Source organism: Bos mutus, chromosome 28 (genome assembly GCF_027580195.1).
Source record: "Bos mutus isolate GX-2022 chromosome 28, NWIPB_WYAK_1.1, whole genome shotgun sequence".
Lineage (NCBI taxonomy): Eukaryota > Metazoa > Chordata > Mammalia > Artiodactyla > Bovidae > Bos > Bos mutus.
The window spans coordinates 7,592,298-7,614,272 of record NC_091644.1 but is presented as its reverse complement, the minus strand read 5'-3'; the positions used below and the strand labels follow the sequence as shown (position 1 = coordinate 7,614,272).

General features: G+C 47.5%; 1 protein-coding gene across 2 annotated transcripts in view; it reads right to left on the bottom strand.

Moving 5' to 3' along the window:
• WDFY4 (WDFY family member 4) overlaps positions 1 to 21,975 on the bottom strand; it is a 250,053-nt gene that overhangs the window by 68,805 nt on the left and 159,273 nt on the right. For both annotated transcript variants that reach the window (XM_070364483.1, XM_005900617.2), the window contains exons 41-45: positions 21,311 to 21,517; positions 19,871 to 19,922; positions 16,724 to 16,887; positions 6,179 to 6,327; positions 2,462 to 2,582 (exon numbers count right to left, since the gene is read on the bottom strand). In XM_070364483.1, the coding sequence (XP_070220584.1) occupies positions 2,462 to 2,582; positions 6,179 to 6,327; positions 16,724 to 16,887; positions 19,871 to 19,922; positions 21,311 to 21,517 (693 nt within the window). The remainder of the gene's footprint in view (positions 1 to 2,461; positions 2,583 to 6,178; positions 6,328 to 16,723; positions 16,888 to 19,870; positions 19,923 to 21,310; positions 21,518 to 21,975) is intronic.

Here is a 21,975-nt window from a genome sequence, read left to right as displayed (position 1 = left end):
AAAGAGAGGAAAATGCCCAATGACATCTTCAGACACTTCTTCTCCTGAGTCAAGGGTTTCACTTCCTGAACTGAAGGATCATCTTACCAGAAACACTAGGGGAGCTGCTTGAGTGAGTGGATGCAAGCCTTAATCTGGGCAGCATCCTATGCTGACCTGCAGACTTGAGGCACAGGGGCTTTGCCAAATGCACTTTGCTGAGCCATTTTGATGTGGCCACATGAGATAGCACTGTCACTTCAAGGGTATTTTGTTAACACCTATGAACCTGGCTGCCTTCCTTTTTCCTTTCTTAGACTTGGAATAGCAATAGAGTGAGCCCACATGCAGCATGAAGCTCAGGGAGGAGGTAGGGTCAGGGAGAGGATGCTCAGTGAGCCCACATGCAGCATGAAGCTCAGGGAGGAGGGGGTCAGGGAGAGAGTGCTCAGTGAGCCCACATGCAGCATGAAGCTCAGGGATGAGGTAGGGTCAGGGAGAGAATACTCAGTGCTTGAGGAAGGGCCTGGGAGAGGTGAGGTCCGAGCATGGAGGGAGCGATAGGGAGGGTGAGGGTCAGACTCAGAGATGGGTGCTGCATCAGCAGTCAGGTCCTGCTCCTTCCTGGCTGAAGCGAGTTCTCAACGTTCAGTTCATCAGACTTCTGAGCAGAGGGAAAGTCTCTGTAATGATAAGGCAGCACCCTTCTCTGCAGATGTACAGAAGAGCCTCAGATTTTTTCCTACATACAGAAGTATAAATAATGTGCAAATAGATGATGAACACAGACTCTGTGGCGCCCATGACTTGCCCCAGCAACCTCAAGTGCCCAGGCTCTGACTTCCTTCTAGGAGAACCTACGGCTGGGCACATGGAGGCCTTGCACACGAAGGTCTCCCAGCGCCACCTGGACATGCTCACACAGCCTCCCACTTCTGGCTTCCACTACTGTCCTGCTAACCAGCCCTCTGGAAACACTCTCTTTGTACTGGGGAGAAAGACACTCACTTACTGATACCTAGTTGCTACTATGTGTAACATGTAAATAGACACACAATTACTAAAAAAAATAATTTCTGAGTACTTGCTATGTGCTCAAAATGTGCTATATTATGTAATAGTGGAAAAGACAAGAGGTGGTGGCTGTTCACTGGAGAGAAATCGAAGCCCAGAGGTGCCTGACTGTGCAGAGCCATGCTCAGGACCGGGCCCAAGCTGGCCCTGGTCAGAACCATCAGCACAGGGCCTCCTCCACCCACCCCTTTCTGGCTCACTCTCTGAGAAGAGCACTGAGGGCTGGCAAAACGAGAACCAATGCTTTGTGGGCAAAAGCAGCAGAGAAGGAAGGAGAGGGAAAGAGTCAGTCAGAGCCAACAGCTTGCCGGATACTTGTCTGTGAAGGCAGCTGATCCTCCCCAGAATGAGCCCCTCTGAAGGGCTCCCTTAAGCTTTAGCTTCAAAGAATAATAATAATATAAATAACAATGAGGCCTCCAGCAGGAGGGTTAAGAGACGAAGAAGTTTGCAAATGAAAGGTAACTTATTCTGTGCCAGAGGGCGAGCACTGTTTTGCTGGCCTATGCAGAAGAGACCCTGCAGAGAGAATGGGGGAAGGGGCCTGGGCCCCTCCCCGCCCACAAGGTGGTCCCTCATCTCTTCCTCTGCCAGGTGTTGGGAGGCCCTTGGGCACAGTTGCAGCTTTGCTATTGCAGAGGTCGGGCTGCTGAGGGCAAGATGTGTTTGAGGCCAGTGGGAACCCCAGAGCTGTTCCTCCCTTTGCCACTGAGGTGATGCTTCTAACCCAGGTGCTGGCCTCCAACGTAGGGGATGAGAAGTATTTGGTTGTGACTCAGTGACGACAGAAGCCTGCCTCTGGAAGGAGTCCGCTCTGTTTAGCAGCCGGATGAGCCCTTGAATACACTAGACAAGGTTCTGGGATCCTGGTTGGAGGGGACAATCAGGAGATCTCTAAATCACCTGGCCCAGGAAATGACGGAGCTTGAAGGTAGATGAAGACTTGAGGAGGGCAGAGGGTAGAGGCAGTAGCCTGAGGAGGTGTCCCTGTGGTCTGAACAGGGAAGACTGGCACTCAGCTCTCAGTCATCAGCTCTGCCATCAGGCAATGGAGCTGCCCCGTCCTGTATTCCTGAGTCTCCGGGCAGCTCTGGGGCATGTCAAGGGGAAAATAAAGCAAAGAGACTGGATCCTAAGTGACATGGTAAGAGAGAGAAGGGCCCAGTGGCCAAATGGCAGGGACTGGGGAGAGGGTGAAGCAGAGGGCAGAACTCGGTGCCAGCCGGGGGACCAGCCCAACACAAGCCAGGGGAACTCACCGGTGTCCCAAAGGGCCCTGGGCCGTGCGGTCAAGAAGGTGCGCCCCTCCCGTCCAGATGGGGCCTCGACGGCACCCGAACCGCCATCAGGTCTTAGGGTGAGGGTTAGGGAAGGGATGGTCCTTCCTCTGGGCCCTCCCAGGTCTCACCTGCAGGAGGAAGCGGGCCTGCCGGAGCTCCCTGAGGTCGCCGTAGCTGTGGCGCTGGCACGAGTAATGGTCAGAGGACCTGTCTTTGCTGCACATGTTGAAGATGAATGGGTCGCTAATGCTGGAAGGAAAGCAATACGTGCAGTGAGAGAGGGTGTCCCGTAGGGGCTTGCTCACCTGCCTGAACCTGCGTTTCTGGAACACATCGGGGGATGTGCCAGCACCCACTTACCTGATAACCCCTGTCTGTGTCAGCCCCGCGCTGAGGAGTAATATGGGACGTTGGCTTCGCCAGAGGAGGCGACACAAGGCAAGGGATCGCCTTCAGGACAGACAGTGACACAGGGAGCAGAGCGCAAGTGTGAGAAGGCTCTCTGGGTATCGGGGCCAGAAATGGGTTGGTGATGCAGTGGGGGAAACGTGAAAGAGATGTGTAGTTAGGTATGGACAAATTTCAAGTTCCCGAAAAATGAGGCAGAAAGATGAAGAGCCGCCACTAAACAGTCCCTGTTCAACATGGTCTCGGACAACATGGTCATAGTGTAACTTTTAATATGATATTCTTAACTAGGGAAATCACAGGACACTAAATGATAATCATGATATTGACTGACTGGGTCTTTGGTAGTAGAAGTGGATTTCAGATGAAAACATTGATTTGTCCCACATTTGTATGGGACAAATCCAATTACCAGTTTATACCTGGAATTTGCACCCAAATCATCTGCTAGATCGCAAACTCTTTACCAGACTCAGCCCTTATCTGACTGAGCTGTGTATCTGTGGAGTCTACCCCAGTGCTGGTATAAGGAAGACTTTCAATAAGTATTTGTTGAATGAAATTAAACAGAGAGCTGATGCCTTAAAACTGCCGACTAAAAGCACCGATCATAAAAAGCCAGTTGGATGGTTTGGATTCCCACCAAATGAATCAAACGCTACATCTTGTGAGCTTGGCCGCCACTGTTACGGGTTGAATTGTGTCCCCCAGAAGATGTAGGCTGACATCCTAATCCCCAGTACCTCAGAATGTAACTTTACTTCGGTAAATAACAGAGGTAATAAAGTGAGGTCATGAAGACAGATCCCAATCCAGTAAGACTAGTATCCTCCAATAAAAGGGAAACTTGGTCATGGAGACAGACACACACAGGGAGAAGATGGCCATGTGGCTGGAGAGATGTGTCTACAAGCCTAGGACCATCAGGGACGGCCAGGAAACACTCGCAGCTTGGAGAGGCGAGGAAGGATCCTCCCCTACAGCTGTAGAGGGAGCAGGGCCCTGCTGTCACCTTGATCTCAGACTTCTGGCTTCCAGAATTGAGGGATAATAAATTTCTTTTTTAAGAAGCCACCCAGTTTTTGATACTTTGTACAACAGCCCAGAAAACTGGTTACACAGAAAACACAGTTACCCTATTCAGGCAAGAAGGAATCTCCCTCAAAGCAAAATATAACCTTCTGGAAAGGGTCTTGCTTTCTGAGGAAAGTTACAAAGTACCTGAGTGCAATAGCTGCTGGAGGATTGGCAGCTTCTTGAGTTTTATTTGGGATGTTTTATGGTACATCAGGGAGTCTCTTTCAAGGTCTAAGGCTGAACTATACTCAAATTGATGGCAGTCTTTTAGAGAAACATTTCAGAGTTGACTTAGCTTTATTTTTAACTGGCTTATTTATATATCTTCCTTAGTCTCCACGGTCAAAATAAGACTTAATCTCTATTGATCTCACAGGATCTAATGGCCCATCTCTGAGAACCACATCTCCACAAGAGCCAGCATTTTCTTCAGGTAGTAGACAAGGGCTCAGAGAGAAAACACTGCCTGCTTAACAAACACTTGTTCGAGGTATGGTGACTAAAATCACCCATGCAATTCTAAGGTAGTTAAATATTCTCACTATCTCCTACTTCCATTCTAGAAAAGGACATTCCCAGACTTGAGTGCATCCAACCTAACAACTGGGTTTCTATTAAAAGTGCAGATATCGTCAATTGGATCATGATTATATGCACCTCATAAACACAATTTAGCTAATCAATAAGATTGTATCCAACACTAACCAGAGGAGGAGAGTGAAGCAGTGGATTATGCGAGTCATTTCATGGGCACTCCACACACATAGGTGGAGTAGAAAAGCTTTCATCAGCTCTCAGGCGAGTCTGCAGACCCATTGTCCGTATTGATCAGTATCAATAAAACATGAGGAATAAAATGAGATGAGTGTGCCAAGTATTAATTATGTGCCTGCCTTGAAAAAGCATAGAAGATTCACTGCAATCGGTGAACATTTGGTATGGATAAAAGATGGAAGTTAGCAGAGAGAAGAAGGCCAAGCATTTTAAAACAAACCTAAATCAAAGTGGGGTGGGCTGACATCTATCCTTCCACAATCCTTAAATTCTTGCTTCTTCACATAGGCTGGAAATAATATGATACCTGGGAGTTAAAATTCTTGCTCATTGGCAGGTAAGACTCTGGTTCCTCCGTCAATAGTTTTAAATAGTGGTTCTCAAAGTGTGATCCCAGACCAGTGGCAGGAGCATTAGCTGCGAATTTGGTAAAATCTTAGGCCCTAGCCCAGATCTACCAACTTACAAACTGGGATGATGGCGGGTCCCAGAAGTCTATGTTATCAAGTCCTCCAGGCGAGTCAATGTAATTTAGCTTGAGAGCCACTGGGCTAAGAGGTTATCTTGTCATCACTTGAGCCTTGGATAACTAGAAAAGAAATTGGCATCTAAATTTCTTCACAAGTGATGAAAACATACATCTGACAATATCTAGCAAAAGTGCAAACACAATCAATTTGGTTTTGAAAGGCCGTACTCCATAAACACTGAAGAATTATTCAGTAAGGGCCGTACTTCATAAACACTGGAGAAACATTCAGTAAGGGCCGTACTCCATAAACACTGGAGAATCATTCAGTAAGGGCTGGTCAAACCCAAATACACCAACTATCAATACATACGATCCTAGAGAAGAATCTCAGCATTTCCTGACAAAGATCTCTGGTATTAGTTGGTATAAAAATGACTTCAAATTTCTACCCAAATCTCACTCAACCTTCAAGACCCAAATCTTAGCTCACTTCTCCACGTAGCTGTCCCTCCCCATACCAGCCACGTGTCCTCTCTCCAAGTGTGAACCCTGAAGAGTCCTCGCAGAACATGCATTTTGTCGCTCGGTGATAGTGTGCTCCCAACTCTTTCCAAAAGAACCTGCATATGCTGATGATTGTACTACGGGCCTTGCGGGGATAAAGAGGCAGTGCCTGATGTCTTGCATAAGGATGAACAAGCAAGACGTTGTTGACTCGGTTATACATAAATATACATTATTTTTCAGCAATATTTAACACAAAATTGTAAATCAACTATACTCCGATTTAAAAAAAAGTTGTTGAATAGGTACGCTGATGGGACTGGATTCTATTCTCCAAACAACCTGAAGAGTGATCCCTTTTGTCCTGTGGTGCATTTCATGGCAGGAGAACCCGAGCAGCTGCTGTATGCTTAATTGCTCCAGATTTTAGCTTTGGGGAATCCTAGTCATGGATGCCTGTGCCTAAGGTTCTTCTGTTTTATCTCATGGCTCAGTTTCAGGCCCAAACCCGAGCCCATAGGAAGGAAAAGGTGGGAGGCATAGGCATGGGGCGGCTGAGAAGGCGGCGTGGGGTCAGGGCAGAGTCTGCCAGGACTGGAGGGGCACTCACTTGGATAGGCAGTGGCGGGTGCAGTAGACATCACCCACGGGAGACAGTGTGAAGTTCTCGCAGATGTACAAGTGCTGCTGGCCGAAGAGCAGGAGCCCTTCACAGACCAGGTGGCCCTGCACGATGACCACGGAGTACTTCTGCGTCACCTGCAGGGAGAGAGTGCCAGAGTCAGGCCATGCACGAGGGAAACACACCCAGCTTCTTAAGGAGGACAGGAGGGCAGAGTCTGGTCACCCGCTGAGCGCTGGGAAGTAAGAGCAGCACCCTGTAAATGATGGAGCTGCTGTCCCCAGCTGCACTGCTCTGCACAGTCTAAGTGGGATTTCTACACCAGACACCCTGTTTCATTATTTCACTTACCTGAGGCCACCGTATCCCACTGAGGCACGTGGATGAGTGTTTATTGCTATTTTGAACATGTTGACATTTTTCCCGTCACTTTAAGCTCCTCTACAACCACGCAAAACACTCCTCAGTAAACAATGAGGAAAGTTTTTGAGGTCTGAGGCATCACTCAGTTATAGACGTGAAGAAACTTGTCAAGAAAACAGCTGGAAAGTAACTAGGACAGGACCAGAACCAGGTCTGCCTAGAACCACAAATGCGAGACTGGTACTGCTGTCTGCAAAGGCCAGAGCTGCTCCAAGCTGTGCGCAGAGGAGGCACCAGATCCCTTCCCTGGCTCAAGCACATTCTCTCAGCAGCTGAAGATGCTGGCAGTTTCCCAGAATCCCCTCAGCTAAACAGAGTACCTGTCATGGGTCAGGTCCCCGTCTCAGTGGTCATCTGTCCCCAGCATCGGGCCAGCACAGAGGCAGAGGGACTGGCCCTTTGCCTCCATTCACTCTGAGCTCCCATGGGCTCAGCCGAGGCCTGGCTGAGACCGCAGTGAGGTTGCACATCCAGCAACCCGCACCCCCAACAAACATGCCGTGCGCACATCTCTGGCTCAGTGTTGGCTTTCTGGGGAGGCTGATCTGGGATGATGTCTTGGTATGAAGCAGAGTCCCACATTAAGTAAGGACTAGTTGGGTCCTTACATAGAATAAATCTCTGAAGGGATGAGTGGGAGAATACATGAATTCTCGGTGACAGGAGCTCAAATAAACCAGAATAAGATCAAGGCCAACATTTTCTCAGGATAATTCTGTGCTAATTCCAGCTATACAAAAAAAACCTACTGTATAACCATTGGGCTTCCCTGGTGGCCCAGATGGTAAAGAATCTGCTTGCAATGAAGGAGACCCATGTTCGATCCCTGGGTCAGGAAGATGCCCTGGAGAAAGGAATGGCTACCTTGTTCAGTATTCTTGACTGAAGAATCCCATGGACAGAGGAGCCTGGCGGGCTACAGTCCAGGGGGTGGCAAAGTGTCGGACATGACTGAGTGACTGACACTTTCACATAAACATTATAAGCCTTTTACGCATAATCCTTACAACTGGGAAAGAAAAATTTTACTAGTCCAATTTAGAGATGAAAAAGAAAGAGGATGCAGAGATAAGAATCTCACCAAAGGTGGGTAAATGGAAGAGCCTGGGTTGAAGCCAGGCTCTCTGCTCACCTTTGGGAGCAACGATGGGGCAGCAGTGGTGGAACCTGAAAAGCAGCCCGGCGTACCAGTCCTCACACCCGACTTCAAATGGGAGCTAGCCAGAGTGAGGGACAAACAAGATAAACGAGAACCCTACCCTCGTGGGACCTGAAATCCAGTGGGGGAGACACATCCACCAAGACATTATCAAAAACTGTGATATGCATTGAAAGAAGAGAAAAAAAAAACAGGTTGATAACGATATAAGGCAGAGAGAAACTTGGAGGGGACATGATCTCAGACAAACTCTGAGACCTGAAGGGTGGAAATGAGTAGTCATGGCAAGGCTGGGAGAAGAAACTTCATGGAACAGGAATATCCATCTCAGAGCACAGAGGCAGGAAGGGCAGATCTGGGAGCAGAAGAGAGGTCAGTGTGGCTGGTGAAGCTGGAAAGCAGGCATGCTCAGATCCTGAGGACTTAGGCGGCTTCATTTTCCTTGGCAGGGCCCCATGTACCTGTGAGAATAAAATCTGTCTGCACTTCTCTCGATCTGTCTTCTGTCAACTCAATGCTGTAGCCTAAATAGAGACTCTAAGGAGGTAGAGGCAGTTTTGTCTCTCCTGCAGTATAATCTTCCGAAGAGATTCTGTGCCTACATAGTTGGTTTTATACATATTATCTCTTTTTTTTTTTACACAAATAGCATATTCATACAGCTACTGGTCTGCATCTAGTTGTCTTCCTTAATAGGCCATCTAGGAGCGCTTTCCAAACCACTTCTTACAGAGTTGTCTCACTTCTATTTAAAGGTACAGATCATTAGTTCGCATGGATGTGCTACAACCCTCTATTGATTTGTTTTCAAGTGTTTTACCATTACAAGTGATGCTGCAGTGACAGTCCTTGTGCATAGGTCACTTTGAACACATATGTAAATCTGTAGTAAATCTTCTAAATTCCTAGAAGTAGAACTGTAGGTCAAGGATGTGGGCATTTTCTATTCCGATCTAGTGCCAGATTGCCCTCCCGCAAGGCGACGCTAATTCACACTCGCACCAGCGCTGGTGGAGGGTGTTTATGCTTCCTAGGCCAAGCTGTTGAAGCTTCTTCTCTTACACCTTTGTACGGAGGAGACCTCATCCTCAAGTTCACATGGTCGGATGTGGGGCCCGAGTACACAGGCCTGTGTACCTCCCTGGCCTCTCCTGTCCCTGTGACGCCCCACCCTTGGCCAGACTCTGGGGTGCCAACAGCAGAGGCTGCAGCATGTTCTCATGATCTCCAGGTGTTTTCCTTTGGGGGAGAATTAAGTGATAACCAGAATAAACCAAACCACAAGAAGAATGTCTGGTGAGAGCTGGGTCAATAGCTTAAAAATGGATTGGGCTAGAAAAGAGTAACATTCTAAAAACTGGAAAATGAGCCCAAGTGAACTATTCCCTGCTCTTCCATTTAAATTAGCCCTAAGAGGGCTCTATCACCAAGTTCACTCGTGATGAAGAAATCCCTCCTGCCACGATTCTATCAATCACTTTAAAAAGAGTGGAACTTCAGCTCCATAAGTAGAACATGTTTAAGATCAGTTAAGTGACGTATTTTCACTCCTAATGGGTGGATAAGTAAGCACACAGCCACGCCTGGCCCTGGGATGATAAGGAACAGGTTGTCTGGAAGTCCGAAACCGCCAGAGTTAAAGTTAGAGGGGCAACAGTGTTCTGGGACATCCTGTGGAAGCCCATGCCTGCACACTCTCCTAGAAGCGGGCCTCAGTCTGATGTCTGCCAAAGGGGAAGTTCAGCTGGAGGCTCTCTCAAGATTTCTTCCAGCACTATTAGTCTGCGACTTAGCGCAACGCCTTAACTTCCCAGGTAGAAAATGTAAGCTTCAGCACTAGCACGTGAGGTGTCCAGGAACAGAGCTAACGTGCACATTCTCTCATTGTTGCTGCTGTTAGTCCTCAGTCCTGTCTGACTCTGTGAGACCCCATGGTCTGCAGCCTATCAGGCCCCTCCATCCTGGGATTTTCCAGGCAAGAGTACTGGAGTGGGGTGCCATTGCCTTCTCCGAGGGCAGCTCTGTATATTGCAAAACCCAGAGCCATGAATCTCAGCATTTATTTGAAAAGCTTAGGTAGGAGAGTCACCTGGGCAGCTTGTTAAAGTTCATATTCCCAGGTTACATCCCAGTTGTTCTGAGGTACAGAGGTACAAAGTGGACCCTGGAATCTGCATTTGAATAGGCAGGCCAGCTGATTCTGATGCAGATGGCCTGAAGACCAGGTCAGAAACTGAGCTGGGGACACCAGCCAGGCTACGAAAGCTGAGGTCCTGTCTTATGCAAACCTATGGCTGCCACTCACTTATTTGCTCATACTTTCATTTAATAGAGATGTATTAGATGTTTTAGCCTGTGCCCCCACGCAAACACAAGGGGACATAAAGCACATTTTTGTGGTGCTTGTGGCTTGACAGGAAAGAGAGGAGACTATCAACTGTCCTCCAAGAGCATGATGTTGGAGGGAAGCACACATACCTTGGGGGCACAGAGGAGAGCACCTGGCCCAGACAGAGCCCAGAGAGGGAGTGGAGGGGACATCAGAGCAGTGAGTCTCGAGGTGGGGACCCCAAGGCTGTGTTATGAGTTAAGAAGATTAAAAACAGAGGAGAAAATTTCCAAGGCACAAAGTCTTGAGACAGTGGGGCATGTTTAGAGAACGTAAACAATTCTGTATAATTAGATTAAAAGGCAGGTGCGTGTGCATGCACACTTGCACACTTGTGTAAGGGTGAGAGAAGCAAGTCCAGGGAAGCACAGGGCCACTCAGAAGGGCACGGAGTATGCCAAAGAGAGTCTCAGAAGGCTTTCGGTAGGGACCACACGTGTAGCTCTGCATTCTAGGAAGTCCGTCACGGTGACTTACCTGGGGGGAAGATTCTACGTGAGAAGTTTAACACACTTCTTCACTTTCTACAGATGACTTCAGCTAAAAATACCTATGAAGAGCTTGATGCTGCTCTCTGCTGTTCAGCACAAAAAGATCTCCCTTTAAGCTGATTTCATTTCTAACAAAGTCATACTAATATTTTACATTGAGTAAAAAATGTAAATGAAAAAAATGAATGCTTAGTTTTTCATGTAATTAATTAGTTAATTACATATAATTACATGGATTAAATAATTAATTCATGTAATTAATTAATTTTCATGAAATTAATTAATTTCATGTAATTTTCAAGCAACAGTAAAAAAACTCCCATAGGAGTTCCGACTCTGGACTGGGTCTGGAAGCACATTTTTTAAGTGGAGACACTTTAGCAAGCAGCTCTGTGGAGGAGGTGCAAGGGACGCAGCAGCTGACACAAGCCCACGGTTAACATGCATTAAATAAACCACTCCTCGTGTCAAATGGAGCTGTTTGCAGAGAAGTGTGTTTGTGGTTCTGGGAATCATTAATCAATGGCACAAAATTGGCAGAGAATAATTACTGTCCCAGGTATCGCTGGAGGCGATCGGAGCGCCAGTGTTCTCACACAGAAATGAATTAAGCTGCTGCCATTCTGAGCTCCGGTCTGCTGGCTTCCCCCAGAGGCCTCTGTAGGGACAAGCCATCCAGAAGTGTGTGAGGAGACGTGCCCTGCAGTCCCCTGGGCTGGGTCTTGCAAAGGCCCTAAAAGCAAGTGCTTCTGAGATGGCAGGGGAGAAGGGGCAGGACTTTCCGAGAGGCTACCTGCCCACTTTCTGTGATGGCCACTGAAGGCAGATGCTCTGGTTCTTCTGAGTGTGGGCGCACACCTGCCACATACACCCTGCGTGGGTGTGCTTTCACTTAGAAAACACACGAGACCTACAAGGTCTTATGGAGACATCTGAATTAGGAGAATTCTCAACAATGCTGACATTATCTCAACAATGCTGAATTAGAATTACAGTACTTGACACAAAATGTCTCAACACAAGCAGAAAATATTAGTCTGAGGAAATGCAGAAAATAACCATCTATACACACACACACACACACACACACACCCTTGCTGTGGGCACAGTTTCCTGTATCTTTGCTTGAACACTTTCATGGCAAAGTGTGTGTGTGTGTGCATGCTCAGTCTTGTCCAACTCTTTGCCACCCCATGGGTGTAGCCTACCAGGCTCCTCTGTCCATGGCATTTTCCAGGCAAGAATACTGAAGTGGGTTGCCATTTCCTTCTCCAGGGGTCTTCCCAACACAGAGATCAAAGCGGCGTCTCTTGAATCTCCTGCATTGGCAGGCAGACTCTTTACCATTTGCACCACGGTTCTAGAGTCAGTGCAACAATTCTCCCTTCCTCGACTGGGCAAGTGCTGAGCTGGGACAGATTGAGAGAATCCAGGTCTGAGTGGATGGATCTCTTTCCTGCTGAGATGATGAAGGATGGAACAGAGGGTCAGAGTGGAACCTGTGAGAAACCTGACCTGCTGGAAGGAGGCCTGTGTGGGGCTCCACATTGTCCACAGAGGAGCCCTTCTTTGTTTGCACTGACAGGCCCTTCCCCACTTCCTCAAGGTCATTGCTTGGTGTTCAGAGTTCACACCCCACTTCCCCCTTTTTCTTGGACTGAAAGAACAAATCCTAAGATAGTACTAAAGGAAGAGCCCCAGTCACAGTAATAATAGCAGGTATAAGCCCCCAAGAGCTCCTTATACCTGGCACAGAGTCTAGCGTGAGGACATGCAATATAGGCGGTGGAGGTGGAGCTGGGGCCAGACTAGAACCCCTGCCCACTCCGCCTCCAGAAGCTTGTCCCCATGGGGCCCGCGCCTGTCTCCTAGAGCCTCTCCAGGGACCGGCTGTATCTGGTGGTTTGGTCCACTGACCCTGCAGGAATTCAGCTGAATCAGAAAACAGTCTCTTCCACAACTAACCATAAAGCCAGAGGCAGTGAGCACAACCCAACAAAATGGATCAAAACAACTTGTGCAAAGAACAAATGTCTTGATAATGTTCAGAGCCATCTTGCTTGCAGCTGCTCAGAACTTCACGCTCCTTTGGCCCCCACACCCTGGGTGGCCCCTTTCCGCGGACAAAGGGACGCCCAGCACTGCGTGGAGACAGGACAGTTCCTGCCTCAGCCCCTGTCAGGCTTCACAAGCTCCTGTCTGTGCAGCCTGGAATCACGAGCCACGTGAAGCATTCTGACAGCTTCCTGCTGTGTGACACAGAGACCCAGAAACACTGAAGTTTAAGTACAGGCAGGGGAGGAGAGGAGAACAGCATCTTGCTAGTCCTGGCCTGCCTCTCAGAGGCTGGGAAAGTTAGCCATCTGGGGGCTTCAGGCTCTGGCTCCCCCAACAAGACCCTGGAATGAAGTGCTGCAGCATGAGACAATTAGCAAAAATGCTGAAGGCAAGTACCCGCTGCACAGGCCAGGCTGGTATCAGCACCGACTGTGACTATGAACTTCAGACCTTTCCCTCAGCCCAGCCCAGGCAGGGCTGCAGATACATGGCCAGTCTTGGCAAGCGCCTGGGAGTCACGCAGTCTGCAGAAGCTCTTCTTGGAAGGTAGGAACATGGATTAGGTGAGATGTGGACCCTCAGTGGTACCAAATGTGGCAGGCAGTGTTTGAGAACAAAGATGTCCCCCAAGAGCCTCGTCCCTGGTTATCCCATCAAACACTAACCCACGTGCTACTGGAAGGGCTGGAAATGATTCCTCATTTCAGATGAAATTAAGATTGCAAATCAGTAGGCCTTAAAACATTGCGATTACCCTGGATTACCTGATAGGTCCAATTCCCATGAGACCTTAGCAGCTGAAGAGGAAGGTGGAGGAGCTGGTGGGAGAGAATCAATGGAGGAGGGAGGCAGAGGGGAGGCAAAGGAGAGGGAAGGTGAGGCAGAAGAGGGTTGGAGAGGTGTGCAGGGTGACAAGGCCTCTGCAGCTGCTTTGAAGATGTAGGAAGGGGACCACAAGGCAAGGATGTGGGCAACCTCCAGCAGCTCAGAATAACCCCTGGCTAACAGCCAGCAAGGAACAGTGACCTCAGTCCTACAGAATCGTAGAAGTGGATTCTGCCAAGACCTGAACGAGCTCGGAAATGCATTCATTCTCAGAGTCTCTAGAGAGACCCACAGCCCTGCCAACACCTCAGTTTCAGCCCAGGTGTGACTCTTCGGCAGAAAACCAGCTGAGCTATGTTGTGCTCCGAGTTTTGAGATAATAAATGTGTGTTGTTTTAAGTCACCAAGTTTTGGTAATTTGTTATGGCAGCAATAGAAAATTAATATACCAAATGAAGACAAAGTATTGCCAATGCTCTCTTCTTATCAACACAATATAAAGAATTACATGTCAATATGGAGACAATATATAATTCCCTACTTCCTTACCTTATCAGAGAAGTGGGGAGGGAGGGCTAGGGCTCAATAATGTGTGCAATATGCATCCTTCATATCAAGATTTCTCACCTTGGCACTATGGGCATTTGGGGCTGAATAATTAATCTCTTCTCTCCTGAGCACTGGAGGATGTGAAGCAGTATCCTTGGCCTCTGCCCACTAGAGGCCAGTAGCGACCCTTCCCCACCAAGTCGTGACAACCACATGTGTCTCCTGACATTGGCAATGGCCCCTGGGAGTAAGGCTGCCCCATGCTGAGAATCACTGCTTCACAAGATCCTTTAAGAGCATAAAGCAAAGAAAGGTTTTTAAAGTGAGAAAGCACTGATCTCCTAGCTGTTTTCAATTGACTAGGCAGTTGTTAAACATCCATTTACCTATATGAACATATTAACAGATGATGTGTTCAAACTGTTATCAGCTGTTAGCACTCAGCAGCTGGATATTATGAATATGTATACACACATAAACATATATATGTTATATATATATATGTTTTAATATCCATTTTTTAAACTTAACACAGTAGACTAACACTATGTGCATAGCCAAAATGAAAGGAATGTAAATATAATAAATCTTTGGGGTTTCCCAGGTGGCATTAGTGGTAAAGAATCCATCTACCAGTGCAGGAGACATAAGAAATGTGGGTTTGATCCCTGGGTCAGGGAGATCCCCTGCAGAAGGGCGTGGCCACCCACTCTAGTACTCTTGCTTGGGTAATTCCATGGACAGAGGAGCCTGGTGGGCTACAGTCCATGGGTCACAAAGAGTCAGATGCAACTGAAGCAACTTAGCACACACACACTCATAGTAAATCTTTTTCATCAGTGTTTACTCACTGGCATGCCCCTAGTTGGGCACCTCAGGGAGAAATGGGGGTCACTCCATTAATGAGCATCAGTACAGTGAGAGAGAGAGAGACAGGTGGAGTGGTGAAGGTTAGCCTGTATGCCAGGGGCAAAGGTAGGAGGAGATGTAGTGGGCAGGGGACACAGGGAATGAAGGAGACAGCTCTCTAGGTCTCTGACTGGGGACTGGTCAAGATGGGCTTCGGCGAGTCAGCTGCCAGGAGTCTAGCACGCAGAACACTGCAGGTAGATGAACCAGCATGAGCAGACGCACGGTGGCCAGATATGATGGGGGCTTGCAAATGTGCTCTCTGGCTGAAAGCTGCGGGTTAAGCACTTATGAGGACCTTGTTCTTCCAGGACTGTGTTGACTGAACTGTTACCCAGATCTGAAAGCAACTAAGCGATGTGTAGAAGCACTGCAGTCATCCCTTTGGCCAATGCGCTTCAAGCCAGCCCTTTTACCTAACACCTGGAAGGAGCAAATCCCAATCTGACACCCTCCAGGAGTCTCTACCAGGAAGCTGCCCCTGGAAAGGACAGGCTGCGATTTCTGCTCCTTGCTGAAACCCATCACAGACTCTCTGAGCTTGTCATCTGTGCCTGGAAATCCAGGCTGCTTACTCAGTGGCCCGTAGGTCTGCTCTGCTCGTCTCTACCCTGTGGCCAGGCTCGGCCTCAGCTCTCATGCATTCACCTCTGTGTAGACCCTGCATGACTTTCTGGCCCTGCCCTGCCCACTCCTCTGCTTTGCTGGGGCCTCTTCTTCACTTACGTGCATAGTAACCCAGACAGAAGTGTTGATAGATGAGAAAGCCTTTGAAAAGGGAAGAGAACTGGTCTTTAATGAGCCACCTCACGTGAGCTGGGCTCTGCACTAGTCACTTGGCTTCTGTTATTCCATTTAAGCCTTATGAGCACTTTGTGAAACGGTTGCTATGGCTGCGATATTAAAGATGAGAGTAACTGAGGCTCGTGAAGATGAAGTAACCGGCCATGTATGTAGTATGTGGCCATGTTGGGATTTCAGTTCAGTTCTGTGCTACTTTGGGACATGCGCTTCATCTTCCATACTTACTTAGATTTGTGTAAGAGAGCCCACCTCTGTGCCTGTACTTCAGGGAGTCCCCCTAGCCCTCCTCCAGGCATACCCAGAGGTCACGCACACCAAGAGCCTGGGATCCCACAGCCCAGCTCCAGGCGTTCCCAACCACAGGTTTCCCTGCCAAGCGCGCAGCCTGCCTCCTGGCTGTGCATGCTATGCACAGGCCCACCGTTCCGGGGCTCACGGTGCCGTGAGTGTGCTTCCTCTAGGCTTGAGTGCTGGCGAGGGGAGCTGATTTCAGGGTGAGGAGCATGGGGACAGCTGGGGCGAATGGGTCAGTGTCCAAGCACATCCACCAAGGCCCCTCAGGAAGGTGTGGGATCAACCCTCGGGGTGGCAGGCTGTGAGCAGGGGACCAAGATGCTGAAGCACAAGAAGGTCAAGAATTCTAAGCTGAAATTGGCCCCCCAGGTTATTGTAAAGGTCAATGTAGGACATTAGAACAAATTTCATTTAACAGATTAGCACTGTGATTTACATCTAAACATTTTGATGCAAGATTATGGGCATTCCCACACTTGCTCTGGGCCCACAAATTTAGGAGTATGCTGGGATTTTTTTGCTCCTTCTCTTTTTTATGGTGAATAGAGATATCACCTCCCATGGGAATGCAAAAAGTTGAGTTCTCTCATGTCTGATAATCTTTAAAGAGTAATCATGACGGGTTGTGTTACCTTTTCATGATCAAGAAGCTCTTGTAAGATGACTTGTCTTTCCTGACATAGCTCTAAGAAATCTTCGGAGTGCAGGCTTTCGTGCAAGGCAGGGAAGAAGGTCAGCTGGGTGCAGCCCGCCACCTCGTCTGCCTCGCTCTCGCCTTCCTTCAGTGTCAGCTCGTCTGCAACAGCAGGAAGGGGACATGTGGTTTGCGCATGGGCCACCCTGCATCATGAGGGAAGGTGCAGCCCAGGCCCGAGGCCCTGGGAGGAGCTGCAAAGTCTCAGAGCAGCCATGAGTGGTGTGGACCCCAGGGTGTCCCTCGATGTTTCTGAAAGTGGACATGCCCCTCTGACCTCACTGTGAGGTGATCATGCCTGCAGGTTGATTTACTCCAGAAAGTGTATCTAAGCCCGGTTGCTCTCGGGTCTCCAGTGACCATAGGGCGACATCTCAAAATTCACCTTCATTAATCAGTAAAGCAATTCCCTAGAGGGTCACCAGAATTTGCTTTTTCTCAACTTCACTTTGTTACTCTTTTTAAAAAGTGATCTTTTCCCTCCTAATTATGGAAACTATCTTCTTATTGTAAAAGAAAAAAAACTTGGAACACTCATGAAATTGGGAGAAATACAAAAACTGTGAAAAATAAAACAAATATTGCCCATGAACCCAGAAAGAGTGCAAATAACAATAGCTTCCATTTAGTGAGCACTTTGTGCCAGATCCTTGAATGACAGTTTCCCTCTACTCCTATCTAGGCTGTAGATTCCATTCCATCCTCACTTGACAAATGAAGATACTGACAGAGGCTAATTATTTGACTCAAGGTCATACGGCTACTAACATCTGAGGCAGGATCTGAGCCGAGTCCCTCGCTAGAGTCCCTTTCATCTCCGGGCTCTTTGCCCTCACTGGCCGTACTTGGGTGTACTTCTATATCGTTTCTGTACACATATGTGTATGTGCAGAAAAACACGTGTGTTCATGCTCAGTTGCATCTGTCTCTTTGCAATCCCATGGAGTGTAGCCCACCAGGCCCCTTTGTCAATGGGATTTTTCAGGCAAGAATACTGAAGTCGGTTGCTATTTCCTCCTCCAGGGGATCTTCCTGACCCAGGGATCAAGCCCATGTCTCATGCATTTCCTCATTGGCAGGCTGATTCTTTACCACCAAGTCACCTGGAAAGCCCCATGTATATGTACACACACATGTAATTTTTGACATGATGAGAATTATATTGAATTTATAGCCTTTCTTTTCTAAATTTTTGCTCAAAAAAAGTTATGCCATGAATACTTTCCTATTCCATTAAAAGGTCTTAGAAAGCAACTTAAGTGGCTGTGTAATAATCTATTGTGTGACTTCCATAAACACTCAACCTGTTTCCTATTTTTTAGAGATACAACTATTATCTATTTCTGTACCAAAATCTACTGTGCTGCAATCAGTGTGTGTACATACAGACTTATTTCCTGAGGATGCACTCCTGGACACGTGCATTTGGGTACCAGCTAAGCATAGACCTACGTATATCCCTAGATGTTCTTCCTCCACCCTGTCCTGGGTGTCCACCTGCCTTGAGCAGCACATTGCACATGGCAGCCAGGTCAAGGGGGCTTCTGGTCATTTTCTTTGTGCCAGGATGTTCATCTCTTTGAACTCCTCCCCGCCTGGGCGTCTCACATCTGGCTGAGTGAAAGCGCCTGCCGCTCACAGCGACAGTCATGACAGGCTTTCCCCAGGCAAGGAGAACACTGTGCAGGCACGGGCACCCTGCAGGCATGGCGGAGAGTACACTCCCTTTCTTTCCCTTCCTAAGCTCCCTACTGGGAACTGGGCATCCATGCTGGAAACACAGAGAAGACCTGGGGTCCTAGGCAACCAGGGGGGCCCTATGTATGGTGAACGAGAGGACTGAGCAGCCCATGGCCCTGGTTTTTTTGTCCTCATAAAACCAGCCCCTGCTTTCTGCCACTGCATCCTCTGCAGCTACCCATTTTGAGAAGGAGAGCAGGCAGACTGTCCTTCTAACCTTAGGGTTATGGCGCTTGGGCTGAAAAGAAGAGAAACCAAAAAATGGGTGTTACAATGTCATCCCAAGTCCTGCGCTACAGTGGGACCCCCAAATCAACACAGGGTCAGGGTTCAAGATCCTTATTTCTGGGCTTTGTTACTGCAGACTGGCAAGATAGCAAGCTCCACACAAACTCCGGTGCTAAGGCACTGAACGAGACAAGTTTAATCAGCTCTAGGAAGTTGTCACTTGGTTAAAGAGATAACATTAACTGCAGCCTAAGGTACAGTGAAACTTACAGACAGGGAGTGTTTGAAACAAAAGGCACATCTTTGGCAGAAACACAAAAACTGAAGTATAGTGCATGTGTCTGAGTGTGTATTTGGTATGCATTTGGGTGTGTTCAGGCCTTCCCTGGTGGCTCAGCTGGTAAAGAATCTGCCTGCAATGCAGGAGACATGGGTTCGATCACTGGGTTGGGAAGATCCCCTGGAGAAAGGAAGGCTACCCACTCCAGTATTCTGGCCTAGAGAATTCCATGGACTGTATAGTCCATGGGGTTGCAAAGAATTGGACATGACTGAGCAACTTTCACTTTCACTTGGAAGTGTACGGGGCAAAATGATCTCTGAAAATGAACTAGATTATCAACATATCAATTCAACCAAGTTCCTCCATGAGTATTACATAAAAAATAAATATAAGGAATTCAAAGTACATTTTAAAACTGGAGAGATAATAATGACCACTATATCTGTCATCTTTATAATCAGAGAATTCAGTGTAAGTATTAAATATCTCTTCCATCCACTTTTGCTCTAAAACATTTTCCCATTTTCCTCCGAGGTGTTTTAGGTCACATATTGAACATGTATTTGTATTGGGCAGGGCACTTAAGATTTCCCTCACAGAGCAAATTGACAAGATAATTTTCCTGAAAAAAGTTCTTATTGTTGCAACATAAACCCCAAGTCCTTCCCTTAATAGAGTACTCATGTCTGCAAGAACATGGTGATGAAAGGGTTTGCACTCTCTACTCTAGACTTGCAGTCCCTACAGTATATTAACTTGATACCTTTAAGAAGATGTTAAATAAAGCAAAAAATTGGTTTAACTATTAAATTAAAAAATAGATAAGTTGAATACCTTGGTGTTCAGTGTTTATTTGAGAAACATTGCCATTTCTGTCTTGGCTTTCCTAAAATAAAACCAGAGAAACAGAAATTAAATGTGGATACCTATGTGCCCCCGCCCCCATTCCAAAGATTTGCACAAACACACATACACACGCACACACATATTTGACCCCTTTGAATCACTCATACACTCAAGACTCAGCTGCAAGGGGAGCAAAATGCCAAATCCTAAAGGACCACGATGAAATGCAAATATTAATGTTCCTGAGTCAAAGGGGAAAAAACCCACAATTTTCCATTAAGTCAGATTTACAGTAATTACCAAAGATATGCCAAATGGGAGTAAAGAGCATCCTGGCTGTCTGTGGTATGGGCCACCCTGGAGGGGGGACCAGAGACAGGGTCTGGGGCAGCCCAAGAGACCAGAGGCCAGGTTCCACAGCCAGCCTTTAGCCTTGCCATCAGCACCATGGGTAGGCCTATTTTTCCTGCCTCCATCTCCTAAGGAATGTATTTGAGGGGAAAATACTATATACCACCAGATGTTTATTGATAATACATTGAAACTTAAAATGTCTACTGAATAAATTAAATATAATTTTTCATTAGGTTTTACAAAGGATTTAAGATGGGTAAAAGATTCTGAGGTGATGGACTAGAGAATAAACCCAACATTGTAACTTCAGGTGAATGCAGAAGAAAACATCTTGAGTTCCAGGGTTTGGAAAGACAGCTTTTTAGAATCTCTTAAACTAGGATCATTCAGTGAGAACTTGAAATGCTGTTAACAGGTTCTTCCTATATTCACTACCAATCCAAGGATGATTCTTCATCATTTAAAAGGCTTTTGATAGAGAGTCCAAGCTTCGTTACAGCCAAGTCCCAGGGACTGTCCAGATTTTCTTGCCTGGGAACCTAATCCAGTTTCAGTGTCATTTGGACTAAATGGGTCACTGGCTCGAGCTTGCAGAAATAGCTGAGTTCCAACTATTTCCACTGCAAGACTTGATACGGGATTTGCCTGCGCAGTAATGCCCGTATGAGGGCTGGTTATGACTGCTCCAGACACATAACTTGGGCATGTAGACTATGTCCATCACATTGCTCTTTCCAAAAGCTGGCATCCAGATCATTCTAATGGGCTTTTCTGGATGTCAGCATGGTATTAGGTTGGTGGGGTTGGTGCTGTAGATATGAACCACTCATATCTACATTCATTCAGACTGTAGTTAGAGCATCCCTTCTATGTACTCGGGGAATCAGTGATTCTTCTGTCAAACAGCATCAAGAATACATCACAGCACTGCTGCAGTTAACTGTGGACATTCTCTTTCCTACCTGTTCATGCCAAAGTACTCCTAATGGAAACATCAGATGGAAAAGCTAGGGAGACATCTCCCTACACACTTCCTGTCTGGAAGCATCCTGTCTTGTTGCATCTAATTCTTACCTTGAGCCTTTCTTGATTCGGGGCCTCCAGTGGAGATAAGCGTCTGATGCGTTTCCGCATACGAGCCGGTCCTTCTCTCCAATCCAGTTCCCACTGGGAGCAGGGTGTGGCTTCTGCCATCTGATGCCACAAGCCCAGCTCCCCAAAAAGCTGCTCCTGGATTCTGGTCCACGCACTGGCCGCCTTGATGTTGCCACATCTCCGTCTCTGGGAAGCAAAAATATAGCATCACCCCTGGATACAGCTCTTATTCGGCCTGGCCCCAAACCTCCTGGGATGAGCAGACCAAGCCCCTCGTAACTGCCTGAATAAAATAACCTCAAAAGGCAGCCCCAAGCACATGCAGGGTGTGTAGTGAAATCTCTGGAGCCAGGACCAGGTCAGGAGAAGAAATCAGTTTGTCCAGCTTTGAGACCATTTAACTCAGGTTCAAGGAGGAGAAAAATCCTCTGCCCTTTGGCCCATAGAGCTTCATGACTGCTGTGTGCTGTGCTGTCCCAAAGGCCCCCATGCTACTCATCAGGGGACTGGGGAGCTATTTGATAGAACAGACACAGCAGCCCACCATAGCCCCTGCCCTTCAGAGTAGACAGGGAATTTTACCATGGTCCCTACCCACTCCTACTGAAAGCACTCCTAGTGTCTGGACTGAAGGTGTGATGAGA